Source organism: Drosophila innubila (genome assembly GCF_004354385.1).
Source record: "Drosophila innubila isolate TH190305 chromosome 3L unlocalized genomic scaffold, UK_Dinn_1.0 0_D_3L, whole genome shotgun sequence".
Classification (NCBI taxonomy): Eukaryota; Metazoa; Arthropoda; class Insecta; order Diptera; family Drosophilidae; genus Drosophila; species Drosophila innubila.
The window spans coordinates 9,999,663-10,026,177 of NW_022995376.1; the positions used below are offsets into that span (position 1 = coordinate 9,999,663).

At 40.0% G+C, this 26,515-nt stretch overlaps 1 protein-coding gene across 1 annotated transcript in view; it reads right to left on the bottom strand.

Annotated features, from left to right (window-relative positions):
* LOC117788126 (ankyrin-2) overlaps positions 1 to 26,515 on the bottom strand; it is a 64,308-nt gene that overhangs the window by 16,604 nt on the left and 21,189 nt on the right. The window contains 5 exon segments of the mRNA XM_034626793.1: positions 22,306 to 22,386; positions 22,448 to 22,546; positions 22,605 to 25,319; positions 25,380 to 26,218; positions 26,275 to 26,434. Of these exon segments, the coding sequence (XP_034482684.1) occupies positions 22,306 to 22,386; positions 22,448 to 22,546; positions 22,605 to 25,319; positions 25,380 to 26,218; positions 26,275 to 26,434 (3,894 nt within the window).

The window sequence follows — 26,515 nt, forward strand, 5'->3', positions numbered from 1 at the left end:
ATTTGATAGGTTCTGTGGGTAGCTTGACTACGTCCTTAATCTGAATATTGATTGACTCATGAGATTCACTTACAGATGTAATCTTGCTAGTGGGTGTCGTTGAAGGTAGCAGTGGTGCAGGCTTATCAAGTCCTAGTTCGTCCTCACTTTCATCGTCAGAATATTCCTTAGGAATTGGCTTACTAGCATCAATTGGAGACTTGGGCTTCTCATCTAATTTAATTGGTGACTTATCATCAGTAGTTGGCTTTAGAATATTGTCAATCTTTTGCAATGATTTGTCTCCGCTTAGCAGCAAAGGAGCAGTTGAGGGGATAATCTGAGGAAGCTTATCTTGTGGCTTAACAATTCCAAATTCGTCATCGCTTTCTTCGTCCGAAAAGTCTTTTGGACTTGTCTTTGCAAACTCAGTTGGGGACTTGGGTTTCTCAACGGATTTGATAGGTTCTGTGGGTAGCTTGACTACGTCCTTAATCTGAATATTGATTGACTCATGAGATTCACTTACAGAAGTAATCTTGCTAGTGGTTGTCGTTGTAGGTAGCAATGGTGTGATAGAAGTAAGGGGTTTAGTTTCAGGCTTATCAAGTCCTAACTCGTCCTCACTTTCATCGTCAGAATATTCCTTAGGCATTGGCTTACTAGCATCAATTGGAGACTTGGGTCTCTCATCTAATTTAATTGGTGACTCATCATCAGTAGTTAGCTTTAGAATGTCGTCAATCTTTTGCAAAGATTTCTCCCCGCTTGGGAGCACAGAAGCAGTTGAGGGGATAGTCTGAGGAAGCTTATCTTGTGGCTTAACAATTCCAAATTCGTCATCGCTTTCTTCGTCCGAATAGTCTTTAGGAATTGTCTTTGTTAATTCAGTTGGGGACTTGGGTTTCTCAACAGTTTGATAGGTTCTGTGGGTAGCTTGACTACGTCCTTAATCTGAATATCAAGTGACTCATGAGATTCACTTACAGAAGTAATCTTGCTAGTGGTTGTCGTTGTAGGTAGCAATGGTGTGATAGAAGGAAGGGTTTTAGTTTCAGGCTTATCAAGTCTAACTCGTCCTCACTTTCATCGTCAGAATATTCCTTAGGAATTGGCTTACTAGCATCAATTGGAGACTTGGGTTTCTCATCTAATTTAATGGTGACTTATCATCAGTAGTTGGCTTTAGAATGTTGTCAATCTTTTGCAATGATTTGTCTCCGCTTGGGAGCAGGGAGTTGAGGGATAATCTGAGAAGCTTATCTTGTGGCTTTTCCAAATTCGTCATCGCTTTCTTCGTCCGAATAGACTTTGGAATTGTCTTTGTTAATTCAGTTGGGGACTTGGGTTTCTCAACGGATTTGATAGGTTCTGTGGGTAGCTTGACTACGTCCTTAATCTGAATATCAAGTGACTCATGAGATTCACTTACAGAAGTAATCTTGCTAGTAGTTTGTGTTGTAGGTAGCAATGGTGTGATAGAAGGAAGGGGTTTTAGTTTCACGCTTATCAAGTCCTAACTCGTCCTCACTTTCATCGTCAGAATATTCCTTAGGAATTGGCTTTAGCATCAATTGGAGACTTGGGTTTCTCATCTAATTTAATTGTGGTGACTTATCATCAGTAGTTGGCTTTACAATGTTGTCAATCTTTTGCAATGATTTGTCTCCGCTTGGGAGCAGAGGAGCAGTTGAGGGGATAATCTGAGGAAGCTTATCTTGTGGCTTAACAATTCCAAATTCGGCATCGCTTTCTTCGTCCGAATAGTCTTTAGGAATTGTCTTTGTTAATTCAGTTGGGGACTTGGGTTTCTCAACGGATTTGATAGGTTCTGTGGGTAGCTTGACTACGTCCTTAATCTGAATATTGATTGACTCATGAGATTCACTTACAGATGTAATCTTGCTAGTGGGTGTCGTTGAAGGTAGCAGTGGTGCAGGCTTATCAAGTCCTAGTTCGTCCTCACTTTCATCGTCAGAATATTCCTTAGGAATTGGCTTACTAGCATCAATTGGAGACTTGGGCTTCTCATCTAATTTAATTGGTGACTTATCATCAGTAGTTGGCTTTAGAATGTTGTCAATCTTTTGCAATGATTTGTCTCCGCTTGGGAGCAGAGGAGCAGTTGAGGGGATAATCTGAGGAAGCTTATCTTGTGGCTTAACAATTCCAAATTCGTCATCGCTTTCTTCGTCCGAATAGTCTTTAGGAATTGTCTTTGTTAATTCAGTTGGGGACTTGGGTTTCTCAACGGATTTGATAGGTTCTGTGGGTAGCTTGACTACGTCCTTAATCTGAATATCAAGTGACTCATGAGATTCACTTACAGAAGTAATCTTGCTAGTGGGTGTCGTTGAAGGTAGCAGTGGTGCAGGCTTATCAAGTCCTAGCTCGTCCTCACTTTCATCGTCAGAATATTCCTGAGGAATTGGCTTACTAGCATCAATTGGAGACTTGGGTTTCTCATCTAATTTAATTGGTGACTTATCATCAGTAGTTGGCTTTAGAATGTCGTCAATCTTTTGCAAAGATTTCACCCCGCTTGGGAGCACAGAAGCAGTTGAGGGGATAGTCTGAGGAAGCTTATCTTGTGGCTTAACAATTCCAAATTCGTCATCGCTTTCTTCGTCCGAAAAGTCTTTTGGACTTGTCTTTGCCAACTCAGTTGGGGACTTGGGTTTCTCAACGGATTTGATAGGTTCTGTGGGTAGCTTGACTACGTCCTTAATCTGAATATCAATTGACTCATGAGATTCACTTACAGAAGTAATCTTGCTAGTGGGTGTCGTTGAAGGTAGCAGTGGGAGCTTATCAAGACCTAGCTCGTCCTCACTTTCATCGTCAGAATATTCCTGAGGAATTGGCTTACTAGCATCAATTGAAGACTTGGGTTTCTCATCTAATTTAATTGGTGACTTATCATCAGTAGTTGGCTTTAGAATGTCGTCAATCTTTTGCAAAGATTTCACCCCGCTTGGGAGCACAGAAGCAGTTGAGGGGATAGTCTGAGGAAGCTTATCTTGTGGCTTAACAATTCCAAATTCGTCATCGCTTTCTTCGTCCGAATAGTCTTTAGGAATTGTCTTTGTTAATTCAGTTGGGGACTTGGGTTTCTCAACGGATTTGATAGGTTCTGTGGGTAGCTTGACTACGTCCTTAATCTGAATATCAAGTGACTCATGAGATTCACTTACAGAAGTAATCTTGCTAGTGGGTGTCGTTGAAGGTAGCAGTGGTGCAGGCTTATCAAGTCCTAGCTCGTCCTCACTTTCATCGTCAGAATATTCCTGAGGAATTGGCTTACTAGCATCAATTGGAGACTTGGGTTTCTCATCTAATTTAATTGGTGACTTATCATCAGTAGTTGGCTTTAGAATGTTGTCAATCTTTTTGATTTGTCTCCTTGGGGCAGAGGAGCAGTTGAGGGATAATCTGAGGAAGCTTATCTTGTGGCTTAACAATTCCAAATTCGTCATCGCTTTCTTCGTCCGAATAGTCTTTGGAATTGTCTTTGTTAATTCAGTTGGGGACTTGGGTTTCTCAACGGATTTGATAGGTTCTGTGGGTAGCTTGACTACGTCCTTAATCTGAATATTGATTGACTCATGAGATTCACTTACAGAAGTAATCTTGCTAGCTGTCTCTTATACACATCTAGATGTGTATAAGAGACAGTGCTAGTGGTTGTCGTTGTAGGTAGCAATGGTGTGATAGAAGGAAGGGGTTTAGTTTCAGGCTTATCAAGTCCTAACTCGTCCTCACTTTCATCATCAAATATTCCTTAGGAATTGGCTTACTAGCATCAATTGGAGACTTGGGTTTCTCATCTAATTTAATTGGTGACTTATCATCAGTAGTTGGCTTTAGAATGTTGTCAATCTTTTGCAATGATTTCTCCGCTTGGGAGCAGAGGAGCAGTTGAGGGATAATCTGAGAAAGCTTATCTTGTGGCTTAACAATTTCCAAATTCGTCATCGCTTTCTTCGTCCGAATAGACTTTGGAATTGTCTTTGTTAATTCAGTTGGGGACTTGGGTTTCTCAACGGATTTGATAGGTTCTGTGGGTAGCACTGACTACGTCCTTAATCTGAATATCAATTGACTCATGAGATTCACTTACAGAAGTAATCTTGCTAGTGGGTGTCGTTAGAAGGTAGCAGTGGTGCAGGCTTATCAAGACCCTATCGTCCTCACTTTCATCGTCAGAATATTCACGAGGAATTGGCTTACTAGCATCAATTGGAAGACTTGGGTTTCTCATCTAATTTAATTGGTGACTTATCATCAGTAGTTGGCTTTAGAATGTCGTCAATCTTTTGCAAGATTTCACTTGCTTGGAGCACAGAAGCAGTTGAGGATAGTCTGAGGAAGCTTATCTTGTGGCTTAACAATTCCAAATTCGTCATCGCTTTCTTCGTCCGAATAGTCTTTGGAATTGTCTTTGTTAATTCAGTTGGGGACTTGGGTTTCTCAACGGATTTGATAGGTTCTGTGGGTAGCTTGACTACGTCCTTAATCTGAATATCAAGTGACTCATGAGATTCACTTACAGATGCAGTAGGTGTCGTTGAAGGTAGCAGTGGTGCAGGCTTATCAAGTCCTAACTCGTCCTCACTTTCATCGTCAGAATATTCCTGAAATTGGCTTACTAGCATCAATTGGAGACTTGGGTTTCTCATCTAATTTAATTGGTGACTTATCATCAGTAGTTGGCTTTAGAATGTTGTCAATCTTTTGCAATGATTTGTCTCCGCTTGGGAGCAGAGAGCAGTTGAGGGATAATCTGAGAACTTATCTTGTGGCTTAACAATTCCAAATTCGTCATCGCTTTCTTCGTCCGAATAGTCTTTAGGAATTGTCTTTGTTAATTCAGTTGGGGACTTGGGTTTCTCAACGGATTTGATAGGTTCTGTGGGTAGCTTGACTACGTCCTTAATCTGAATATTGATTGACTCATGAGATTCACTTGAAGTAATCTTGCTAGTGGTTGTCGTTGTAGGTAGCAATGGTGTGATAGAAGTAAGGGGTTTAGTTTCAGGCTTATCAAGTCCTAACTCGTCCTCACTTTCATCGTCAGAATATTCCTTAGGCATTGGCTTACTAGCATCAATTGGAGACTTGGGTTTCTCATCTAATTTAATTAATGAATCATCATCAGTAGTTGGCTTTAGAATGTCGTCAATCTTTTGCAAAGATTTCTCTCCGCTTGGGAGCACAGAAGCAGTTGAGGGGATAGTCTGAGGAAGCTTATCTTGTGGCTTAACAATTCCAAATTCGTCATAGCTTTCTTCGTCCGAATAGTCTTTAGTAATTGTCTTTGTTAACTCAGTTGGGGACTTGGGTTTCTCAACGGATTTGATAGGTTCTGTGGGTAGCTTGACTACGTCCTTAATCTGAATATCAAGTGACTCATGAGATTCACTTACAGATGTAATCTTGCTAGTGGGTGTCGTTGATGGTAGCAGTGGTGCAGGCTTATCAAGTCCTAGATCATCCTCACTTTCATCGTCAGAATATTCCTTAGGAATTGGCTTACTAGCATCAATTGGAGACTTGGGCTTCTCATCTAATTTAATTGGTGACTTATCATCAGTAGTTGGCTTTAGAATGTTGTCAATCTTTTGCAATGATTTGTCTCCGCTTGGGAGCAGAGGAGCAGTTGAGGGGATAATCTGAGGAAGCTTATCTTGTGGCTTAACAATTCCAAATTCGTCATCGCTTTCTTCGTCCGAATAGTCTTTAGGAATTGTCTTTGTTAATTCAGTTGGGGACTTGGGTTTCTCAACGGATTTGATAGGTTCTGTGGGTAGCTTGACTACGTCCTTAATCTGAATATCAAGTGACTCATGAGATTCACTTACAGAAGTAATCTTGCTAGTGGTTGTCGTTGTAGGCAGCAATGGTGTGATAGAAGTAAGGGGTTTAGTTTCAGGCTTATCAAGTCCTAACTCGTCCTCACTTTCATCGTCAGAATATTCCTTAGGAATTGGCTTACTAGCATCAATTGGAGACTTGGGTTTCTCATCTAATTTAATTGGTGACTTATCATCAGTAGTTGGCTTTAGAATGTTGTCAATCTTTTGCAATGATTTGTCTCCGCTTGGGAGCAGAGGAGCAGTTGAGGGGATAATCTGAGGAAGCTTATCTTGTGGCTTAACAATTCCAAATTCGTCATCGCTTTCTTCGTCCGAATAGTCTTTAGCAATTGTCTTTGTTAATTCAGTTGGGGACTTGGGTTTCTCAACGGATTTGATAGGTTCTGTGGGTAGCTTGACTACGTCCTTAATCTGAATATCAAGTGACTCATGAGATTCACTTACAGATGTAATCTTGCTAGTGGGTGTCGTTGAAGGTAGCAGTGCAGGCTTATCAAGTCCTAGCTCGTCATCACTTTCATCGTCAGAATATTCCTTAGGAATTTGCTTACTAGCATCAATTGGAGACTTGGGTTTCTCATCTAATTTAATTGGTGACTTATAATCAGTAGTTGGCTTTAGAATGTTGTCAATCTTTTGCAATGATTTGTCTCCGCTTGGGAGCAGAGGAGCAGTTGAGGGGATAATCTGAGGAAGCTTATCTTGTGGCTTAACAATTCCAAATTCGTCATCGCTTTCTTCGTCCGAATAGTCTTTAGTAATTGTCTTTGTTAACTCAGTTGGGGACTTGGGTTTCTCAACGGATTTGATAGGTTCTGTGGGTAGCTTGACTACGTCCTTAATCTGAATATCAAGTGACTCATGAGATTCACTTACAGAAGTAATCTTGCTAGTGGGTGTCGTTGAAGGTAGCAGTGCAGGCTTATCAAGTCCTAGCTCGTCCTCACTTTCATCGTCAGAATATTCCTTAGGAATTTGCTTACTAGCATCAATTGGAGACTTGGGTTTCTCATCTAATTTAATTGGTGACTTATCATCAGTAGTTGGCTTTAGAATGTTGTCAATCTTTTGCAAAGATATCTCTCCGCTTGGGAGCACAGAAGCAGTTGAGGGGATAGTCTGAGGAAGCTTATCTTGTGGCTTAACAATTCCAAATTCGTCATCGCTTTCTTCATCCGAATAGTCTTTAGGAATTGTCTTTGTTAAATCAGTTGGGGATTTGGGTTTCTCAACGGATTTGATAGGTTCTGTGGGTAGCTTGACTACGTCCTTAATCTGAATATTGATTGACTCATGAGATTCACGTACAGAAGTAATCTTGCTAGTGGTGTCGTTGAAGGTAGCAATGGTGTGATAGAAGGAAGGGGTTTAGTTTCAGGCTTATCAAGTCCTAACTCGTCCTCACTTTCATCGTCAGAATATTCCTTAGGAATTGGCTTACTAGCATCAATTGGAGACTTGGGTTTCTCATCTAATTTAATTGGTGACTTATCATCAGTAGTTGGCTTTAGAATGTTGTCAATCTTTTGCAATGATTTGTCTCCGCTTGGGAGCAAAGGAGCAGTTGAGGGGATAGTCTGAGGAAGCTTATCTTGTGGCTTAACAATTCCAAATTCGTCATCGCTTTCTTCGTCCGAATAGTCTTTAGGAATTGTCTTTGTTAATTCAGTTGGGGACTTGGGTTTCTCAACGGATTTGATAGGTTCTGTGGGTAGCTTGACTACGTCCTTAATCTGAATATTGATTGACTCATGAGATTCACTTACAGAAGTAATCTTGCTAGTGGTTGTCGTTGTAGGTAGCAATGGTGTGATAGAAGGAAGGGGTTTAGTTTCAGGCTTATCAAGTCCTAACTCGTCCTCACTTTCATCGTCAGAATATTCCTTAGGAATTGGCTTACTAGCATCAATTGGAGACTTGGGTTTCTCATCTAATTTAATTGGTGACTTATCATCAGTAGTTGGCTTTAGAATGTTGTCAATCTTTTGCAATGATTTGTCTCCGCTTGGGAGCAAGGAGCAGTTGAGGGATAATCTGAGGAAGCTTATCTTGTGGCTTAACAATTCCAAATTCGTCATCGCTTTCTTCGTCCGAATAGTCTTTAGGAATTGTCTTTGTTAATTCAGTTGGGGACTTGGGTTTCTCAACGGATTTGATAGGTTCTGTGGGTAGCTTGACTACGTCCTTAATCTGAATATCAAGTGACTCATGAGATTCACTTACAGAAGTAATCTTGCTAGTGGGTGTCGTTGAAGGTAGCAGTGGTGCAGGCTTATCAAGTCCTAGCTCGTCCTCACTTTCATCGTCAGAATATTCCTTAGGAATTGGCTTACTAGCATCAATTGGAGACTTGGGTTTCTCATCTAATTTAATTGGTGACTTATCATCAGTAGTTGGCTTTAGAATGTTGTCAATCTTTTGCAATGATTTGTCTCCGCTTGGGAGCAGAGGAGCAGTTGAGGGGATAATCTGAGGAAGCTTATCTTGTGGCTTAACAATTCCAAATTCGTCATCGCTTTCTTCGTCCGAATAGTCTTTAGGAATTGTCTTTGTTAATTCAGTTGGGGACTTGGGTTTCTCAACGGATTTGATAGGTTCTGTGGGTAGCTTGACTACGTCCTTAATCTGAATATTGATTGACTCATGAGATTCACGTACAGAAGTAATCTTGCTAGTGGTTGTCGTTGTAGGTAGCAATGGTGTGATAGAAGGAAGGGGTTTAGTTTCAGGCTTATCAAGTCCTAACTCGTCCTCACTTTCATCGTCAGAATATTCCTTATGAATTGGCTTACTAGCATCAATTGGAGACTTGGGTTTCTCATCTAATTTAATTGGTGACTTATCATCAGTAGTTGGCTTTAGAATGTTGTCAATCTTTTGCAATGATTTGTCTCCGCTTGGGAGCAGAGGAGCAGTTGAGGGGATAATCTGAGGAAGCTTATCTTGTGGCTTAACAATTCCAAATTCGTCATCGCTTTCTTCGTCCGAATAGTCTTTAGGAATTGTCTTTGTTAATTCAGTTGGGGACTTGGGTTTCTCAACGGATTTGATAGGTTCTGTGGGTAGCTTGACTACGTCCTTAATCTGAATATCAAGTGACTCATGAGATTCACTTACAGAAGTAATCTTGCTAGTGGGTGTCGTTGAAGGTAGCAGTGGTGCAGGCTTATCAAGTCCTAGCTCGTCCTCACTTTCATCGTCAGAATATTCCTTAGGAATTGGCTTACTAGCATCAATTGGAGACTTGGGTTTCTCATCTAATTTAATTGGTGACTTATCATCAGTAGTTGGCTTTAGAATGTTGTCAATCTTTTGCAATGATTTGTCTCCGCTTGGGAGCAGAGGAGCAGTTGAGGGGATAATCTGAGGAAGCTTATCTTGTGGCTTAACAATTCCAAATTCGTCATCGCTTTCTTCGTCCGAATAGTCTTTAGGAATTGTCTTTGTTAATTCAGTTGGGGACTTGGGTTTCTCAACGGATTTGATAGGTTCTGTGGGTAGCTTGACTACGTCCTTAATCTGAATATTGATTGACTCATGAGATTCACTTACAGAAGTAATCTTGCTAGTGGTGTCGTTGTAGGTAGCAAGTGTTATAGAAGGAAGTTTAGTTTCAGGCTTATCAAGTCCTAACTCGTCCTCACTTTCATCGTCAGAATTTTCCTTATGAATTGGCTTACTAGCATCAATTGGAGACTTGGGTTTCTCATCTAATTTAATTGGTGACTTATCATCAGTAGTTGGCTTTAGAATGTTGTCAATCTTTTGCAATGATTTGTCTCCGCTTGGGAGCAGAGGAGCAGTTGAGGGGATAATCTGAGGAAGCTTATCTTGTGGCTTAACAATTCCAAATTCGTCATCGCTTTCTTCGTCCGAATAGTCTTTAGGAATTGTCTTTGTTAATTCAGTTGGGGACTTGGGTTTCTCAACGGATTTGATAGGTTCTGTGGGTAGCTTGACTACGTCCTTAATCTGAATATCAAGTGACTCATGAGATTCACTTACAGAAGTAATCTTGCTAGTGGGTGTCGTTGAAGGTAGCAGTGGTGCAGGCTTATCAAGTCCTAGCTCGTCCTCACTTTCATCGTCAGAATATTCCTTAGGAATTGCTTACTAGCATCAATTGGAGACTTGGGTTTCTCATCTAATTTAATTGGTGACTTATCATCAGTAGTTGGCTTTAGAATGTTGTCAATCTTTTGCAATGATTTGTCTCCGCTTGGGAGCAGAGGAGCAGTTGAGGGGATAATCTGAGGAAGCTTATCTTGTGGCTTAACAATTCCAAATTCGTCATCGCTTTCTTCGTCCGAATAGTCTTTAGGAATTGTCTTTGTTAATTCAGTTGGGGACTTGGGTTTCTCAACGGATTTGATAGGTTCTGTGGGTAGCTTGACTACGTCCTTAATCTGAATATTGATTGACTCATGAGATTCACGTACAGAAGTAATCTTGCTAGTGGTTGTCGTTGTAGGTAGCAATGGCTGTCTCTTATACACATCTAGATGTGATAGAAGGAAGGGTTTAGTTTCAGGCTTATCAAGTCCTAACTCGTCCTCACTTTCATCGTCAGAATATTCCTTAGGAATTTGCTTACTAGCATCAATTGGAGACTTGGGTTTCTCATCTAATTTAATTGGTGACTTATCATCAGTAGTTGGCTTTAGAATGTTGTCAATCTTTTGCAATGATTTGTCTCCGCTTGGGAGCAGAGGAGCAGTTGAGGGGATAATCTGAGGAAGCTTATCTTGTGGCTTAACAATTCCAAATTCGTCATCGCTTTCTTCGTCCGAATAGTCTTTAGGAATTGTCTTTGTTAATTCAGTTGGGGACTTGGGTTTCTCAACGGATTTGATAGGTTCTGTGGGTAGCTTGACTACGTCCTTAATCTGAATATCAAGTGACTCATGAGATTCACTTACAGAAGTAATCTTGCTAGTGGGTGTCGTTGAAGGTAGCAGTGGTGCAGGCTTATCAAGTCCTAGCTCGTCCTCACTTTCATCGTCAGAATATTCCTTAGGAATTTGCTTACTAGCATCAATTGGAGACTTGGGTTTCTCATCTAATTTAATTGGTGACTTATCATCAGTAGTTGGCTTTAGAATGTTGTCAATCTTTTGCAATGATTTGTCTCCGCTTGGGAGCAGAGGAGCAGTTGAGGGGATAGTCTGAGGAAGCTTATCTTGTGGATTAACAATTCCAAATTCGTCATCGCTTTCTTCGTCCGAATAGTCTTTAGGAATTGTCTTTGTTAATTCAGTTGGGGACTTGGGTTTCTCAACGGATTTGATAGGTTCTGTGGGTAGCTTGACTACGTCCTTAATCTGAATATTGATTGACTCATGAGATTCACTTACAGAAGTAATCTTGCTAGTGGGTGTCGTTGAAGGTAGCAGTGGTGCAGGCTTATCAAGCCCTAGCTCGTCCTCACTTTCATCGTCAGAATATTCCTTAGGAATTGGCTTACTAGCATCAATTGGAGACTTGGGTTTCTCATCTAATTTGATTAATGACTTATCATCAGTAGTTGGCTTTAGAATGTTGTCAATCTTTTGCAATGATTTGTCTCCGCTTGGGAGCAGAGGAGCAGTTGAGGGGATAATCTGAGGAAGCTTATCTTGTGGCTTAACAATTCCAAATTCGTCATCGCTTTCTTCGTCCGAATAGTCTTTAGGAATTGTCTTTGTTAATTCAGTTGGGGACTTGGGTTTCTCAACGGATTTGATAGGTTCTGTGGGTAGCTTGACTACGTCCTTAATCTGAATATTGATTGACTCATGAGATTCACGTACAGAAGTAATCTTGCTAGTGGTTGTCGTTGTAGGTAGCAATGGTGTGATAGAAGGAAGGGGTTTAGTTTCAGGCTTATCAAGTCCTAACTCGTCCTCACTTTCATCGTCAGAATATTCCTTAGGAATTGGCTTACTAGCATTAATTGGAGACTTGGGTTTCTCATCTAATTTAATTAATGACTCATCATCAGTAGTTGGCTTTGGAATGTCGTCAATCTTTTGCAAAGATATCTCTCCGCTTGGGAGCAAAGGAGCAGTTGAGGGGATAATCTGAGGAAGCCTATCTTGTGGCTTAACAATTCCAAATTCGTCATCGCTTTCTTCATCCGAATTGTCTTTAGGAATTGTCTTTGTTAATTCAGTTGGCGACTTGGGTTTCTCAACGGATTTGATAGGTTCTGTGGGTAGCTTGACTACGTCCTTAATCTGAATATCAAGTGACTCATGAGATTCACTTACAGAAGTAATCTTGCTAGTGGGTGTCGTTGAAGGTAGCAGTGGTGCAGGCTTATCAAGTCCTAGCTCGTCCTCACTTTCATCGTCAGAATATTCCTTAGGAATTGGCTTACTAGCATCAATTGGAGACTTGGGTTTCTCATCTAATTTAATTGGTGACTTATCATCAGTAGTTGGCTTTAGAATGTTGTCAATCTTTTGCAATGATTTGTCTCCGCTTGGGAGCAGAGGAGCAGTTGAGGGGATAATCTGAGGAAGCTTATCTTGTGGCTTAACAATTCCAAATTCGTCATCGCTTTCTTCGTCCGAATAGTCTTTAGGAATTGTCTTTGTTAATTCAGTTGGGGACTTGGGTTTCTCAACGGATTTGATAGGTTCTGTGGGTAGCTTGACTACGTCCTTAATCTGAATATTGATTGACTCATGAGATTCACTTACAGAAGTAATCTTGCTAGTGGTTGTCGTTGTAGGTAGCAATGGTGTGATAGAAGGAAGGGTTTAGTTTCAGGCTTATCAAGTCCTAACTCGTCCTCACTTTCATCGTCAGAATATTCCTTATGAATGGGCTTACTAGCATCAATTGGAGACTTGGGTTTCTCATCTAATTTAATTGGTGACTTATCATCAGTAGTTGGCTTTAGAATGTTGTCAATCTTTTGCAATGATTTGTCTCCGCTTGGGTACAGAGGAGCAGTTGAGGGGATAAACTGAGGAATCTTATCTTGTGGCTTAACAATTCCAAATTCGTCATCGCTTTCTTCGTCCGAATAGTCTTTAGGAATTGTCTTTGTTAATTCAGTTGGGGACTTGGGTTTCTCAACGGATTTGATAGGTTCTGTGGGTAGCTTGACTACGTCCTTAATCTGAATATTGATTGACTCATGAGATTCACTTACAGAAGTAATCTTGCTAGTGGTTGTCGTGTAGGTGTGGTGTGATAGAAGGAAGTTTAGTTTCAGGCCTATCAAGTCCTAGCTCGTCCTCACTTTCATCGTCAGAATATTCCTTGGGAATTGGCTTACTAGCATCAATTGGAGACTTGGGTTTCTCATCTAATTTAATTAATGACTTATCTTCAGTAGTTGGCTTTAGAATGTCGTCAATCTTTTGCAATGATTTGTCTCCGCTTGGGAGCACAGAAGCAGTTGAGGGGATAGTCTGAGGAAGCTTATCTTGTGGCTTAACAATTCCAAATTCGTCATCGCTTTCTTCGTCCGAATAGTCTTTAGGAATCGTCTTTGTTAATTCAGTTGGGGACTTGGGTTTCTCAACGGATTTGATAGGTTCTGTGGGTAGCTTGACTACGTCCTTAATCTGAATATTAATTGACTCATGAGATTCACGTACAGAAGTAATCTTGCTAGTGGTTGTCGTTGTAGGTAGCAATGGTGTGATAGAAGGAAGGGGTTTAGTTTCAGGCTTATCAAGTCCTAACTCGTCCTCACTTTCATCGTCAGAATTTTCCTTATGAATTGGCTTACTAGCATCAATTGGAGACTTGGGTTTCTCATCTAATTTAATTGGTGACTTATCATCAGTAGTTGGCTTTAGAATGTTGTCAATCTTTTGCAATGATTTGTCTCCGCTTGGGAGCAGAGGAGCAGTTGAGGGGATAATCTGAGGAAGCTTATCTTGTGGCTTAACGCTTTCTTCGTCCGAATAGTCTTTAGGAATTGTCTTTGTTAATTCAGTTGGGGACTTGGGTTTCTCAACGGATTTAATAGGTTCTGTGGGTAGCTTGACTGCGTCCTTAATCTGAATATTGATTGACTCATGAGATTCACTTACAGAAGTAATCTTGCTAGTGGGTGTCGTTGAAAGTAGCAGTGGTGCAGGCTTATCAAGTCCTAGCTCGTCCTCACTTTCATCGTCAGAATATTCCTTAGGAATTTGCTTACTAGCATCAATTGGAGACTTGGGTTTCTCATCTAATTTAATTGGTGACTTATCATCAGTAGTTGGCTTTAGAATGTTGTCAATCTTTTGCAATGATTTGTCTCCGCTTGGGAGCAGAGGAGCAGTTGAGGGGATAATCTGAGGAAGCTTATCTTGTGGCTTAACAATTCCAAATTCGTCATCGCTTTCTTCGTCCGAATAGTCTTTAGGAATTGTCTTTGTTAATTCAGTTGGGGACTTGGGTTTCTCAACGGATTTGATAGGTTCTGTGGGTAGCTTGACTACGTCCTTAATCTGAATATTGATTGACTCATGAGATTCACTTACAGAAGTAATCTTGCTAGTGGTTGTCGTTGTAGGTAACAATGGTGTGATAGAAGGAAGGGGTTTAGTTTCAGGCTTATTAAGTCCTAACTCGTCCTCACTGTCATCGTCAGAATATTCCTTAGAAATTGGCTTACTAGCATCAATTGAATCATCTAATTTAATTGTTGACTTATCATCAGTAGTTGGCTTTAGAATGTTGTCAATCTTTTGCAATGATTTGTCTCCGCTTGGGAGCAAAGGAGCAGTTGAGGGGATAATCTGAGGAAGCTTATCTTGTGGCTTAACAATTCCAAATTCGTCATCGCTTTCTTCGTCCGAATAGTCTTTAGGAATCGTCTTTGTTAATTCAGTTGGGGACTTGGGTTTCTCAACGGATTTGATAGGTTCTGTGGGTAGCTTGACTACGTCCTTAATCTGAATATTGATTGACTCATGAGATTCACGTACAGAAGTAATCTTGCTAGTTGTTGTCGTTGTAGGTAGCAATGGTGTGATAGGAGGAAGGGGTTTAGTTTCAGGCTTATCAAGTCCTAACTCGTCCTCACTTTCATCGTCAGAATTTTCCTTATGAATTGGCTTACTTGCATCAATTGGAGACTTGGGTTTCTCATCTAATTTAATTGGTGACTTATCTTCAGTAGTTGGCTTTAGAATGTCGTCAATCTTTTGCAATGATTTGTCTCCGCTTGGGAGCACAGAAGCAGTTGAGGGGATAGTCTGAGGAAGCTTATCTTGTGGCTTAACAATTCCAAATTCGTCATCGCTTTCTTCGTCCGAATAGTCTTTAGGAATCGTCTTTGTTAATTCAGTTGGGGACTTGGGTTTCTCAACGGATTTGATAGGTTCTGTGGGTAGCTTGACTACGTCCTTAATCTGAATATTGATTGACTCATGAGATTCACGTACAGAAGTAATCTTGCTAGTTGTTGTCGTTGTAGGTAGCAATGGTGTGATAGGAGGAAGGGGTTTAGTTTCAGGCTTATCAAGTCCTAACTCGTCCTCACTTTCATCGTCAGAATTTTCCTTATGAATTGGCTTACTTACTTGCATCAATTGGAGACTTGGGTTTCTCATCTAATTTAATTGGTGACTTATCTTCAGTAGTTGGCTTTAGAATGTCGTCAATCTTTTGCAATGATTTGTCTCCGCTTGGGAGCACAGAAGCAGTTGAGGGGATAGTCTGAGGAAGCTTATCTTGTGGCTTAACAATTCCAAATTCGTCATCGCTTTCTTCGTCCGAATAGTCTTTAGGAATCGTCTTTGTTAATTCAGTTGGGGACTTGGGTTTCTCAACGGATTTGATAGGTTCTGTGGGTAGCTTGACTACGTCCTTAATCTGAATATTGATTGACTCATGAGATTCACGTACAGAAGTAATCTTGCTAGTTGTTGTCGTTGTAGGTAGCAATGGTGTGATAGGAGGAAGGGGTTTAGTTTCAGGCTTATCAAGTCCTAGCTCGTCCTCACTTTCATCGTCAGAATTTTCCTGAGGAATTGGCTTACTAGCATCAATTGGAGACTTGGGTTTCTCATCTAATTTAATTAATGACTTATCTTCAGTAGTTGGCTTTAGAAAGTTGTCAATCTTTTGCAATGATTTGTCTCCGCTTGGGAGCAGAGGAGCAGTTGAGGGGATTATCTGAGGAAGCTTATCTTGTGGCTTAACAATTCCAAATTCGTCATCGCTTTCTTCATCCGAATAGTCTCTAGGAATTGTCTTTGTTAATTCAGTTGTGGACTTGGGTTTCTCAACGGATTTGATAGGTTCTGTGGGTAGCTTGACTACGTCCTTAATCTGAATATTGATTGACTCATGAGATTCACGTACAGAAGTAATCTTGCTAGTTGTTGTCGTTGTAGGTAGCAATGGTGTGATAGGAGGAAGGGGTTTAGTTTCAGGCTTATCAAGTCCTAACTCGTCCTCACTTTCATCGTCAGAATTTTCCTTATGAATTGGCTTACTTGCATCAATTGGAGACTTGGGTTTCTCATCTAATTTAATTGGTGACTTATCTTCAGTAGTTGGCTTTAGAATGTCGTCAATCTTTTGCAATGATTTGTCTCCGTTTGGGAGCACAGAAGCAGTTGAGGGGATAGTCTGAGGAAGCTTATCTTGTGGCTTAACAATTCCAAATTCGTCATCGCTTTCTTCGTCCGAATAGTCTTTAGGAATTGTCTTTGTTAATTCAGTTGGGGACTTGGGTTTCTCAACGGATTTGATAGGTTCTGTGGGTAGCTTGACTACGTCCTTAATCTGAATATTGATTGACTCATGAGATTCACTTACAGAAGTAATCTTGCTAGTAGTTGTCGTTGTAGGTAGCAATGGTGAGATAGAAGGAAGGGGTTTAGTTTCAGGCTTATCAAGTCCTAGCTCGTCCTCACTTTCATTGTCAGAATATTCCTTAGGAATTGGCTTACTTGCAATATTTGGAGACTTGGGTTTCCCATCTAATTTAATTGGTGACCTATCATCAGTAGTTGGCTTCAGAATGTCGTCAATCTTTTGCAAAGATTTCTCTTCGCTCGGGAGCAGAGAAGTAGTTGAGGGGATAGTCTGAGGAAGCTTATCTTGTTGCTTAACTATTCCAATTTCGTCATCGCTTTCTTCGTCCGAATAGTTCCTAGGAATTATCTTTGCTAACTCAGTTGGGGAATTGGGTTTCTCAACGGATTTGATAGGTTCTGTGGGTAACTTGACTACGTCCTTAATCTGAATATCAATTGACTCAAGAGGTTCATTTACAGAAGTAATCTTGCTAGTGGTTGTCGTTGTAGGTACCAACGGTGTGACAGAAGGAAGGGGCTTAGTTTCAGGCTTATCAAGTCCTAACTCGTCCTCACTTTCATCGTCAGAATATTTCTTAGGAATTGGCTTACTTGTATCAATTTGAGAATTGGATTTCTCATCAAATTTATTTGTTGACCTACCATCAACAGTTGGCTTCAGAATGTCGTCAATCATTTGCAAAGATTTCTCTCCGCTTGGGAGCAAAGAATCAGATGATTGGATGGTATTGGGAAGCTTTTCTTGTGGCTTAACAATAATGAATTCGTTATCGATTTCTTCATCCGAATAGTCTTTAGGAATTGTCTTTGCTAATTCATTTGGGGACTTGGGTTTCTCAACGGATTTGATAGGTTCTGAAGGGATCATTGACAAAAATTTAACACTTTCTTTTAATGATTGTGTAGGAAACTTTTGCGTTTCTGTTTTAATAACTGACATGTTCTGAGATGTTTCGCTCACAATATGTTTTTTAGCTAGGTATTTTTCATTTGAGAGCTGTGTTAACTTCTGTAGAATTTCTCTGTGGTCAATCTCTTCATCACTTTCACTTTCATTTGATTGTTTGCTTTTGTCAGATGGAAATATTTTCTGATCAACTGATTTACCTGTCTCAGAAGTATTTAAGGCAATTGCTTGGTGGGGCTGAAGCTCATCTAGTTTTGTGTTTACTTCATTTTTTTCGAGATTTGGAAATTTTTCAATTACTTGCTGCTTTGTAATTAACTCATCTTTCTGAGATATCGCTTTGATATCATCGATAATGAGATCACTAAGTTTCTTTTCGTATTCGTTTGTTACATGTATAAATTCTTTTGTTTCTTCAATGTCAGATTTTGAAATTGAATGCAATCGCTCAACGGTATGTGCGATTTTTGGAAAAATTACTTCATTGGAGTCCCTAATTGGTTCTCTTGGAAATTCCAGTTTATCACATACTTTAAGCAATTTAAAATCACTGTCTGGTGCCTGAGGTTCAATCTTAACTTCAAATTGTTTGATATTCTCGGAAATATCGTATTCAGTTCTTTCATCTAAAAGGAATCTAGTTGTAATAGATCTTATGTCATCCTGTGCTAATTTACTATCAATATGCGCTGGCTTATCAAAAACTTTTGCCATATCAAAAACCTTACGCTTTGAGCATTTCTTTTCGCAGATGGCTTCTAGGTTTTCAGTACTTGTGCTCGTTTTACCCGATTCTAAAATGGGTGACACTACTTTATCCTCTAAAGCACGCAAAGTGCCTAAGTTATGCAAAATTAGGTCTGTTTCACTTAAAATCTGTTGTTCTATTGATGACACATCAGCTTTGCGCTCTACTGTTTCCCGTTTACGTGGACTAAAGGGTGTGACCTCTAAGATTGACGAGGGATATCTCCGTTCAATGTCCTGCACAGTTTCCTTAACTTTTGGCAATGTCTCTAGTTCCCTATTCTTACTTACTAAATGTTTGTGCTCATCAATACTTGCTGTTAAAATGTTGCCAGGTACCTGTTTCACTTGCCTTTCTAAACCTATTACCTGTTCTGCTAAAGTCTTTTGTGTTTCACTTAAGTCTTCTGCAACCTCAAAGGCCTTTCGCTTCTCACAAACAATCTCGCAAACCTCTTCCTTAATATGCGCCATGCCAATTGCACCACGCTCCATGGCCTCAACGGGTGACAGTTTAACGACCTCTGTTGGTGGCTCGCATTTGGTTAACTTCTCCATTGCAATGTCAGCATCTGTCAAAATTTGTTTCTCCAACTCAACAACATTGGGCTCCTGTTGGTCTTGATCTGTGAGTCGCTCTCGCTTTTGTACAGCAAATGGTATGGCCGAGACCACAGTACTACAGATCTTATCCTCAATGCTCTGTACTACCTCTTTAACCACGGGCACGTTATCGCCTATGTACTTTGGTGTTACATGTGAGGACTCCAAAGACTCCGTACTGCCACTGCTCTCCAAACGCAATATCTTGCGTCTGACATCACCGCAGCCCATTATTTGCTCTAAGTAGTCCCTATCGCCTGTATCTTGCTGAACATTTTCCATATCCGTCGAATCTTTCTCGCTTCCTGTTGCTTTTAAATCTAATTTCGTGCGTTCTACTTGTGTGGTCAGGGTCGTTGTTGTCTTCGCAGTTGGACTACTTGCACTCATTTCTGTAAATGAGGTAGTGTCTCGTGAGTATTGTGTTTGGATATCGAGGGGAGCTACCATTCTATGAAGCAGCTTATCAGTTTCATCAGTACTTGTAAATGTTTCGGTTTTTACATTATGAACACTGAAGTGCTCTGTTTTTGAGGCGTTCCAGGTTTGTCGCAATTATTAAGAAGTAGAAACAAGGTGATATTAAGACAGTTAAACACCTATTACAAACAAACCAGACTTATAGGGTGGGTTAGTTTATATACACAGTGCACAAGTTGATCGCCGCATCTCTACTAAGTACTTTTAAGCTGTACGAGTACGCCAAAAACCCAGCAGCAGGCACAAACATGCAATTTGTTGTACGATACGAGTACGATAGTTACAAGTAAATGCGCTTAAGAAGTTTGTTAGTTATTTTGTTAAAAGCAAAAACAAAAAGTTCGGAACAGGCAGTTGCCTGACAGATGTCATATGCTATATATGAAGTCGTGGATTCCTTGCCCATTCCATTAACCATTTCAATTCAATTCTGTGTATTTAAAAATTTTTGGTTCTTTACGTTTGCATATTTTTACAAAAATATTTAAGCAATTTGTTGTTTGTTTATTTAACTCAAAAGAAGACAAAATTAGCAAGTACTGCAAGAATAATTATACCACGACATCATATGCCACATACGGTAATGCGATATGCTTACAAAAATATACAATATACGATGTTATCCAGGTGCAAAGCATCGTATCGTATGGCGTCTAACTATTACAATTACAATATTTAGCCAATTATATGCATAAGAAAGCGCGTTAGGGGGTGCACACAAATCAAACTTTCATTAGGGTGTAGTTATTTATTGCTGATGTTCATTGATCTATTATAAGCCGCAAATGCAAATAATCTATAAACTATAAATTAAGTATGTATTTTAGCGATACGAAGATGCTACGGTGAATTTTTATGTTTTACTTAGTTTTTTATGTTGCCTAAACATTTAGTTACAAAATTCGTTTTTTATAAGTATTTATGAGAATACATATGCTTTTTCGTTAAGGACTCACAAAAATTACGAAAAGCAACTGAATATATAATTATTTGCACAAACCAAATGAAACAATAATATTAGAAACTGAAAGCCATGGTGGTTTACTGGAATTGGAGTGCTATAATGCAGCATATTGGGATCGAAATGCATGAGATCACAATGGAACTAATGGTTGACTGTGTCACTCAACTCATTTAAGATCACAATACACATTATGCTTGATAAAAAAAAATACGAATTTGATTATAAATTTTGAAAATCGTATGCCAAAAGTGTTTATCTTAATGAAAAAAATCTTATAATTTCTTTAAATACATTTTCTATGTACATTATACATATTGGCTTATCGTGTACTTGAATTTTGTATGTTTAATTAATATGTTCAATTAATTTTAAAGTTATACAAATTAAATCAATTATTGTAGCTTGCAGTAGTTGATAAAAACATAAACTGAATTGCTTAAATAATTGTTAAAAATTGCAAACGTAATTGCCATTTTATGATAGATAAACAATTAGTTATACAGTTTTATATATAGAGAGAAACCTATTAGCGATACCCATCATAGATGATTAAGTAATTTCTAAACCATTGCAAGGCAACTTTTCAAATTGTTTGCATAACATTTCCTTTGAGAACTTACCATAAATTACAATACTTAAAGTTACTTTATTGTCTGTTTAAAATTTTTAGTGTAGTTGATTTATAATTAATTTTAGAAATAGTTATATTTATTATTTATGCACTGAATTAACCACAAACAACAACTCAACGCTACAAAAGTCGGTTACTAGATTGTATTCAATACTTAATTCAATTCAACAAACGCACAAGAAACACAAACAAATTAGGCATAAATATATATATATATATATATGGTCTATGGCCAGAAGACAGCGTGTCTACAAGAAAATTCGCCTTGTATTACCGTTACGTCGCGCGTACTTGGGAAATACAAATATCTAACTAAATCTGCACGAAATGTTCGCCTGCAGCTATACTAAAAGAATTTACGAATCGAAACAAATTAAATTAAGTATACGCCGACGCGTACGTTCTGCTCCGTTGCTTTGTGGCCTGCGCAATGACATAAGTGCGCAACATTTTGCAACACATTTGCTAGTACTAGTTGGTGCATATAAATAATATGCTAAATTTCAATTTGAATATAAGCAGTTAACTTGGTTTGAAAACTTTTTTCTAAGAATATTCTTAAGCGGATATGATAAACTTAAAGCCAGTTTGGTAGATCATTACAATTTCTTAACTTGACCCAAATAACGTTATCTCATTATCGATTCGGACTCACAATGTTGACATTGTCATTTTTGAATGTTATATAGTCAATAGACAATAACAATGGCGCCAGAAAGAACGATTTTCTATTGTTGTTTTCCTCATTTCCTCGACCTTTAGCTGTAAAGCACCCATGGGTAATTGGATTAGCTAACCATAATATTAGTACATGTACAGTTGGGCGTTAGAACGGTATCACGGCATTTTCTTTGGTATGTCACCACCTGCTGGCCATTCAATTCAATGAGTTTCAATTTCAAATAAACTATTTGGTATGTTTTTTTATGTAGTAAGTTAGTTGGTTGGGTTTCTTCACTTACAGACTTTTTTGATTAAGATACACACACTAGCAGTTCGCTGATTATTACATGGAGTTATTTGTTAATTGTTAACTATTTTTCGTTTCCATTGAATCGTTTTAATGAATGTTATTTTGCATACAAAAAGCCTTTGGATTAAAATCAAAAACAAAATGAGTTTAAAATAATAATAATAATCAAAACACAAAACATTTATTCAAAAACAAAATCTATAAACACTTTTCAAAATACACTACATAATGTGGATCAAAAATCATACGTTGAACAAATAAGGAATGGGGTGTACAGAAATCATCGTTACGAGTTTATATTCTTTAATCAAAGAGGCAAACATAAAATTTTAGTTAAGTCAATTTACATAAGAAATACGTATATAGAAAGTGCTTAAATCTCACTTACCAATTGTCGAAATGGCAGAGACACGTTCAAATGTCGACTCTGTGGTCGAGTGCAATGTGGTCACAGTGTCGGCTAGATAATCTGTCAAGTAATTAATCAATCTATCAGATACTCTTACTTATCATATTGTAGCTTAACATACCACGCTCTAAGCTGCCAATCTCGGGCTCTTCATTTTGCTTATCTGTTTTGTTATCACTCGGTGTTGGTGGTGGAGTTTGGGAGTCTGGGATGTCGCTCGCTAAAAATAATATGAAAATAAGTATAGCCCTACAAATAAGTACACTCTATATACTCACCGATTTTTTTGAGCTCATCAGTCATTTCAATTAAACCCTCGCTCATCTTTTTGGTAATAGTATCGCCTACATATTTGCAGAACTCGGCATCTGTGAGAGACTTTCGTGGCTCAATGGAGAGTGGTGCAATAAGTCCTTCGTCCTTGATGGTCTCTCTTATCGGCACAGTTTCGCTGGGGAGTTGACACTGTTTTTCCATGGCCAGAAAATCGGCGGTCAACTTGCAAGTGGCAAATGGTGACACTTCTCCAATTGGTGCCGCCGATTCAATGCCATCGCCGGAAACGAGCTTCAATTCAGATTCTGGCATAGTTTCAGTGACTTTAGATTCAAACTTGTCAATAACTGTAGGTGCCTTGGCAGTCTCTGTGGACTGTAGAATTTCGGGCAAGATTGTCGTTTCAATACTGGCTGTGGCTGCTATCAATTCTGTGAATGTGCTCTTCACGGGCTGAGATTGCAGCTGAGTTTGTTGCTCCATGTTTAGAAAGTCCTCAGTAAGCTGACGTTCATTCAGTGGTTGCACTTTCTGTGGTGCTGTCTTAGTTGTTTCCTCCACCAGTGACTTTCTTGGTTCAACCACTGGAATTTTACTTGCTTGATGTGCTGACTTTACTGGTTCTGTTTCAGATATTGTTGATGGTTGGGGAATTTTACTAGCTGGTGAAGCTGATTTTACAGAGATTAATGAGTCTGTTTCAGATTTTGTTGATGGCTGGGGAATTTTACTAGCAGGAGATGCTGGCATTACAAAGATTACTGATTCCGGTTCAGTAGCTGTTGATGGTTGCGGAATTTTACTAGCTGGAGAAGCTGACTTTGCTATAATTACAGAATCCGACTCAGAAGTTGTTGCTGGCTGAGGTATTTTACTAGCAGGAGATGCTGGAACTGTAGAAATCACTGATTCCGACTCAGAAGTTGTGGTTGGCTGCGGAATTTTACTTGCAGGAGACGCTGGAATCACAGAGATTACAGATTCCGGTTCAGAAGTCGTTGATGTCTGACTAGATATGATAATCTTCTCTGATGTTTGGGGCATACTTGGCAGTTGACTTTGTTGTTCCATGCTGAGGAAATCATGAGTTTGCTTGCGACTATCAATCACCATTTTCTCCTCAATTTTGTGGAATGTTTCGACAACATCGGCTACCTTTTCTGCCACCTTATCTTCCTTGGGCTGTTTCTGTTCATCGGAGATCAAAGTCGTTTCGATTTTGCTAACTATTTCTTCGGGCTTTTTAACTGTTTTCACTTTCTCCTCTAGTGTGTGAAATGTGTCAATCAAATCATGGATTTTCTCAGTCACAGCTTCGGCCTTGGCAAAAATTTCCGGTTGTTCCTTCGGCATTTCGGTGACCATTTCAGACATCAAAATGGTAGTAGATTCGACTACATCTTCCGAGACTTTGGTCTCTTTCTCTACAGATTTTCTGGGCTCTACTTTGGGAATCTTACTTGCAGCTGGAGCTGTCTTAGGCTCGACTGGAGGCTGAGCTGCAAGCTGCGCCTTCTGTTCAGATTGCAGGAAATCTTGAGTCAATTTTCTTGCATCTACTTCAGCAATCTTGGCGGCTTCTCCAGCCTTAACTGGTATTTTGGAAAGTGACTTTTCCAACTTAGCTTCAGATGGTTTCTCGAACTCTGCTTCGGCCATGGCTCGAGGTGCCGCTGTGGGCTTCAATGGTTCTTCGCTGGGTTTCTTTACGAATTTGGGAATTTGCGTCTTTGGCTCTCCGCCATGGAAATCGTATTTAACCTTTTTGGCTTCGAAATCAGCAATTTTCTCATCAATTTTTGAGCTCTCGACTAATTCGATAGTTTTGGCAATCTGGTCTGTGGCCATTGACTGTGCATCTTGAAGATGCTTTATGGTCTCGGTAACCTTCGTTGTCTCAGAGAGAATCTCTGTGCTCTTCTCCTTGATCTCCTGTTTGCCAGTCTCAAAGGAACTTATGATATTTTCGACCTTCTTGCTGGCTGTCTCAGTTACCTCGCTGATAACCTGTTCGACCTCCTTAATAGTTTCCTGTGGCATCGATGCTATTGGACTGGACTTCTCTCTGACCTCCTCATCGAATTTCTCATGGACTGTTGTCGTTGTGGTTGTTGTCGTTTCAGCTGGAAGTTGGCTGCGTTTCTCAAACTCCAAGAAGTCCTCGGTCATATCTTTTGCTTCCTGTCGGGTAATGGAAGCTATTCGACTTGTGGTTGCCGTATCTTTCGATGTCTTTTCAGCGGTGCTAATGTCTTGAATAATCTTATCGACCTTGTCTGGAGAGTGCTGCTCTTCTTCCTCAGAGCTGCGTCCGGAAGTTCTCAACTTGTGCGTTAACTCCTTGTCAAAATCGGTTTTGCTCACTTCTGTGGAATCCAATTTACCCATCTTCATTTTTATAACCTGCTCAGGGACAGCCGCAGTCTTGATGATGACATTGTCGGCGGGTAGCTGCATTAGAATCTCCGACTCGTGATGTGCCTTCTTATCTTCAATCAAACTCTTTCGCTTGATTTCGGTTATCTCACGTGTGATCTCCTTTTTCTGGGTTGAGGCAGGTATAGAGCGCTCCATCGAAAGACGCTTGACAATCTTCTCTCGACGTTCTGCAACCGTTCGTTTGGCTTGTTCCTCATCGGACTCGGACTCTTCAATTTCTTTCTCCTCGGCAGAGTACTTAACCTCTTCGCGTTCATTGATTTGCTGGATTCGCTTGCCTAAAAACAAAACATCAATATTAAGTTGAGTTCTTCCATTTCAAGGGTATCGAAACTTACTTTCTCTGCGCACCAGCTCCTCTACAGATTCAGAGTTCTTCATGAGATCTGCCTCATCGAACTCGCGTGAATGCGATAGTCTCCCACTCTTGCACTTTTTCATGATGTCGTCCCTTCCAATGTTCTTTAACGCTGTTTCTAGAGCCAGAATATCATAGTTGGGCTTATCTTTGTATAGTCGAATCATGCTCTGCGCCTGTCTCGCAATACTATCGGTATTGTGATTAATTATCTCATCGATTTCATCCGGTGTGATGCCTATCTCTGGTGCCAGCTGTATCCAGTCTTTGCCCAACAGGTTGGAAAGATCCACAATGCGTATGTCCCCAATATAATGATCATTTTGATGCTTGCTCAAGCTGAACAACGAGGTACGATAAGCAGAGGTGACACGTTCTGAGAATGCTGTTGTCGAATCGGGTATTACCGCTTCTGGCAGTACGATATTGAGAATGCAGATGGGTTGCTGGGGTTGCTCTCCCTTGGCCACTTTGGGCTCCTTCATGAACAGAGTGCGGCCCACAATATCCGCATGTTGATCCTTTACACGCACCGTGAAAGGCAGGCGATTCTCGCGGAAGGCTTTAAACTGCAGCTGTAACTGATCGCCGGATTTGGTAACAGGCACAAGATTTCCAGCCATTTCAATATACTGCGGCTTGCCTTCGAGCACCTCTACATCACGGCTCTTGGCCACCTCGGTGTAAAGTTCGTGCTTTTCGAGTGTTTTATCCTCACGATCGTCGGTCATGCAGAAGACACGCAGGCGAGCCTCGAAGGGTTCTATCTTCTTGGCAAAGACCACAAATCGGGCTATGAAGGGGACGTGAATGACTTCCCTATGAACGTCAAGGATCAGTACAAGATTTCACTAGTTTTTCACTTATTGACTTACTTGTATAGCTCTGTTGCCATTTTGGTTGCATCAGAAATATTACGGCAATCCATTAGCCAGAACCGGGCTGAGACTGTGGTCGTGAATGAGACGCAATCGTTGACAAAAGTCAACGGTGTGGAGCCGGTAACATCCTCCCATTGGGCTCGGGACGGTCCGCCTGGTGGGGTGATTTAGGTAACAAGATGTTGAATTTTCGGGCATAGAGCAAGGGACAAAAGGTACGCATAGACTACAGAGT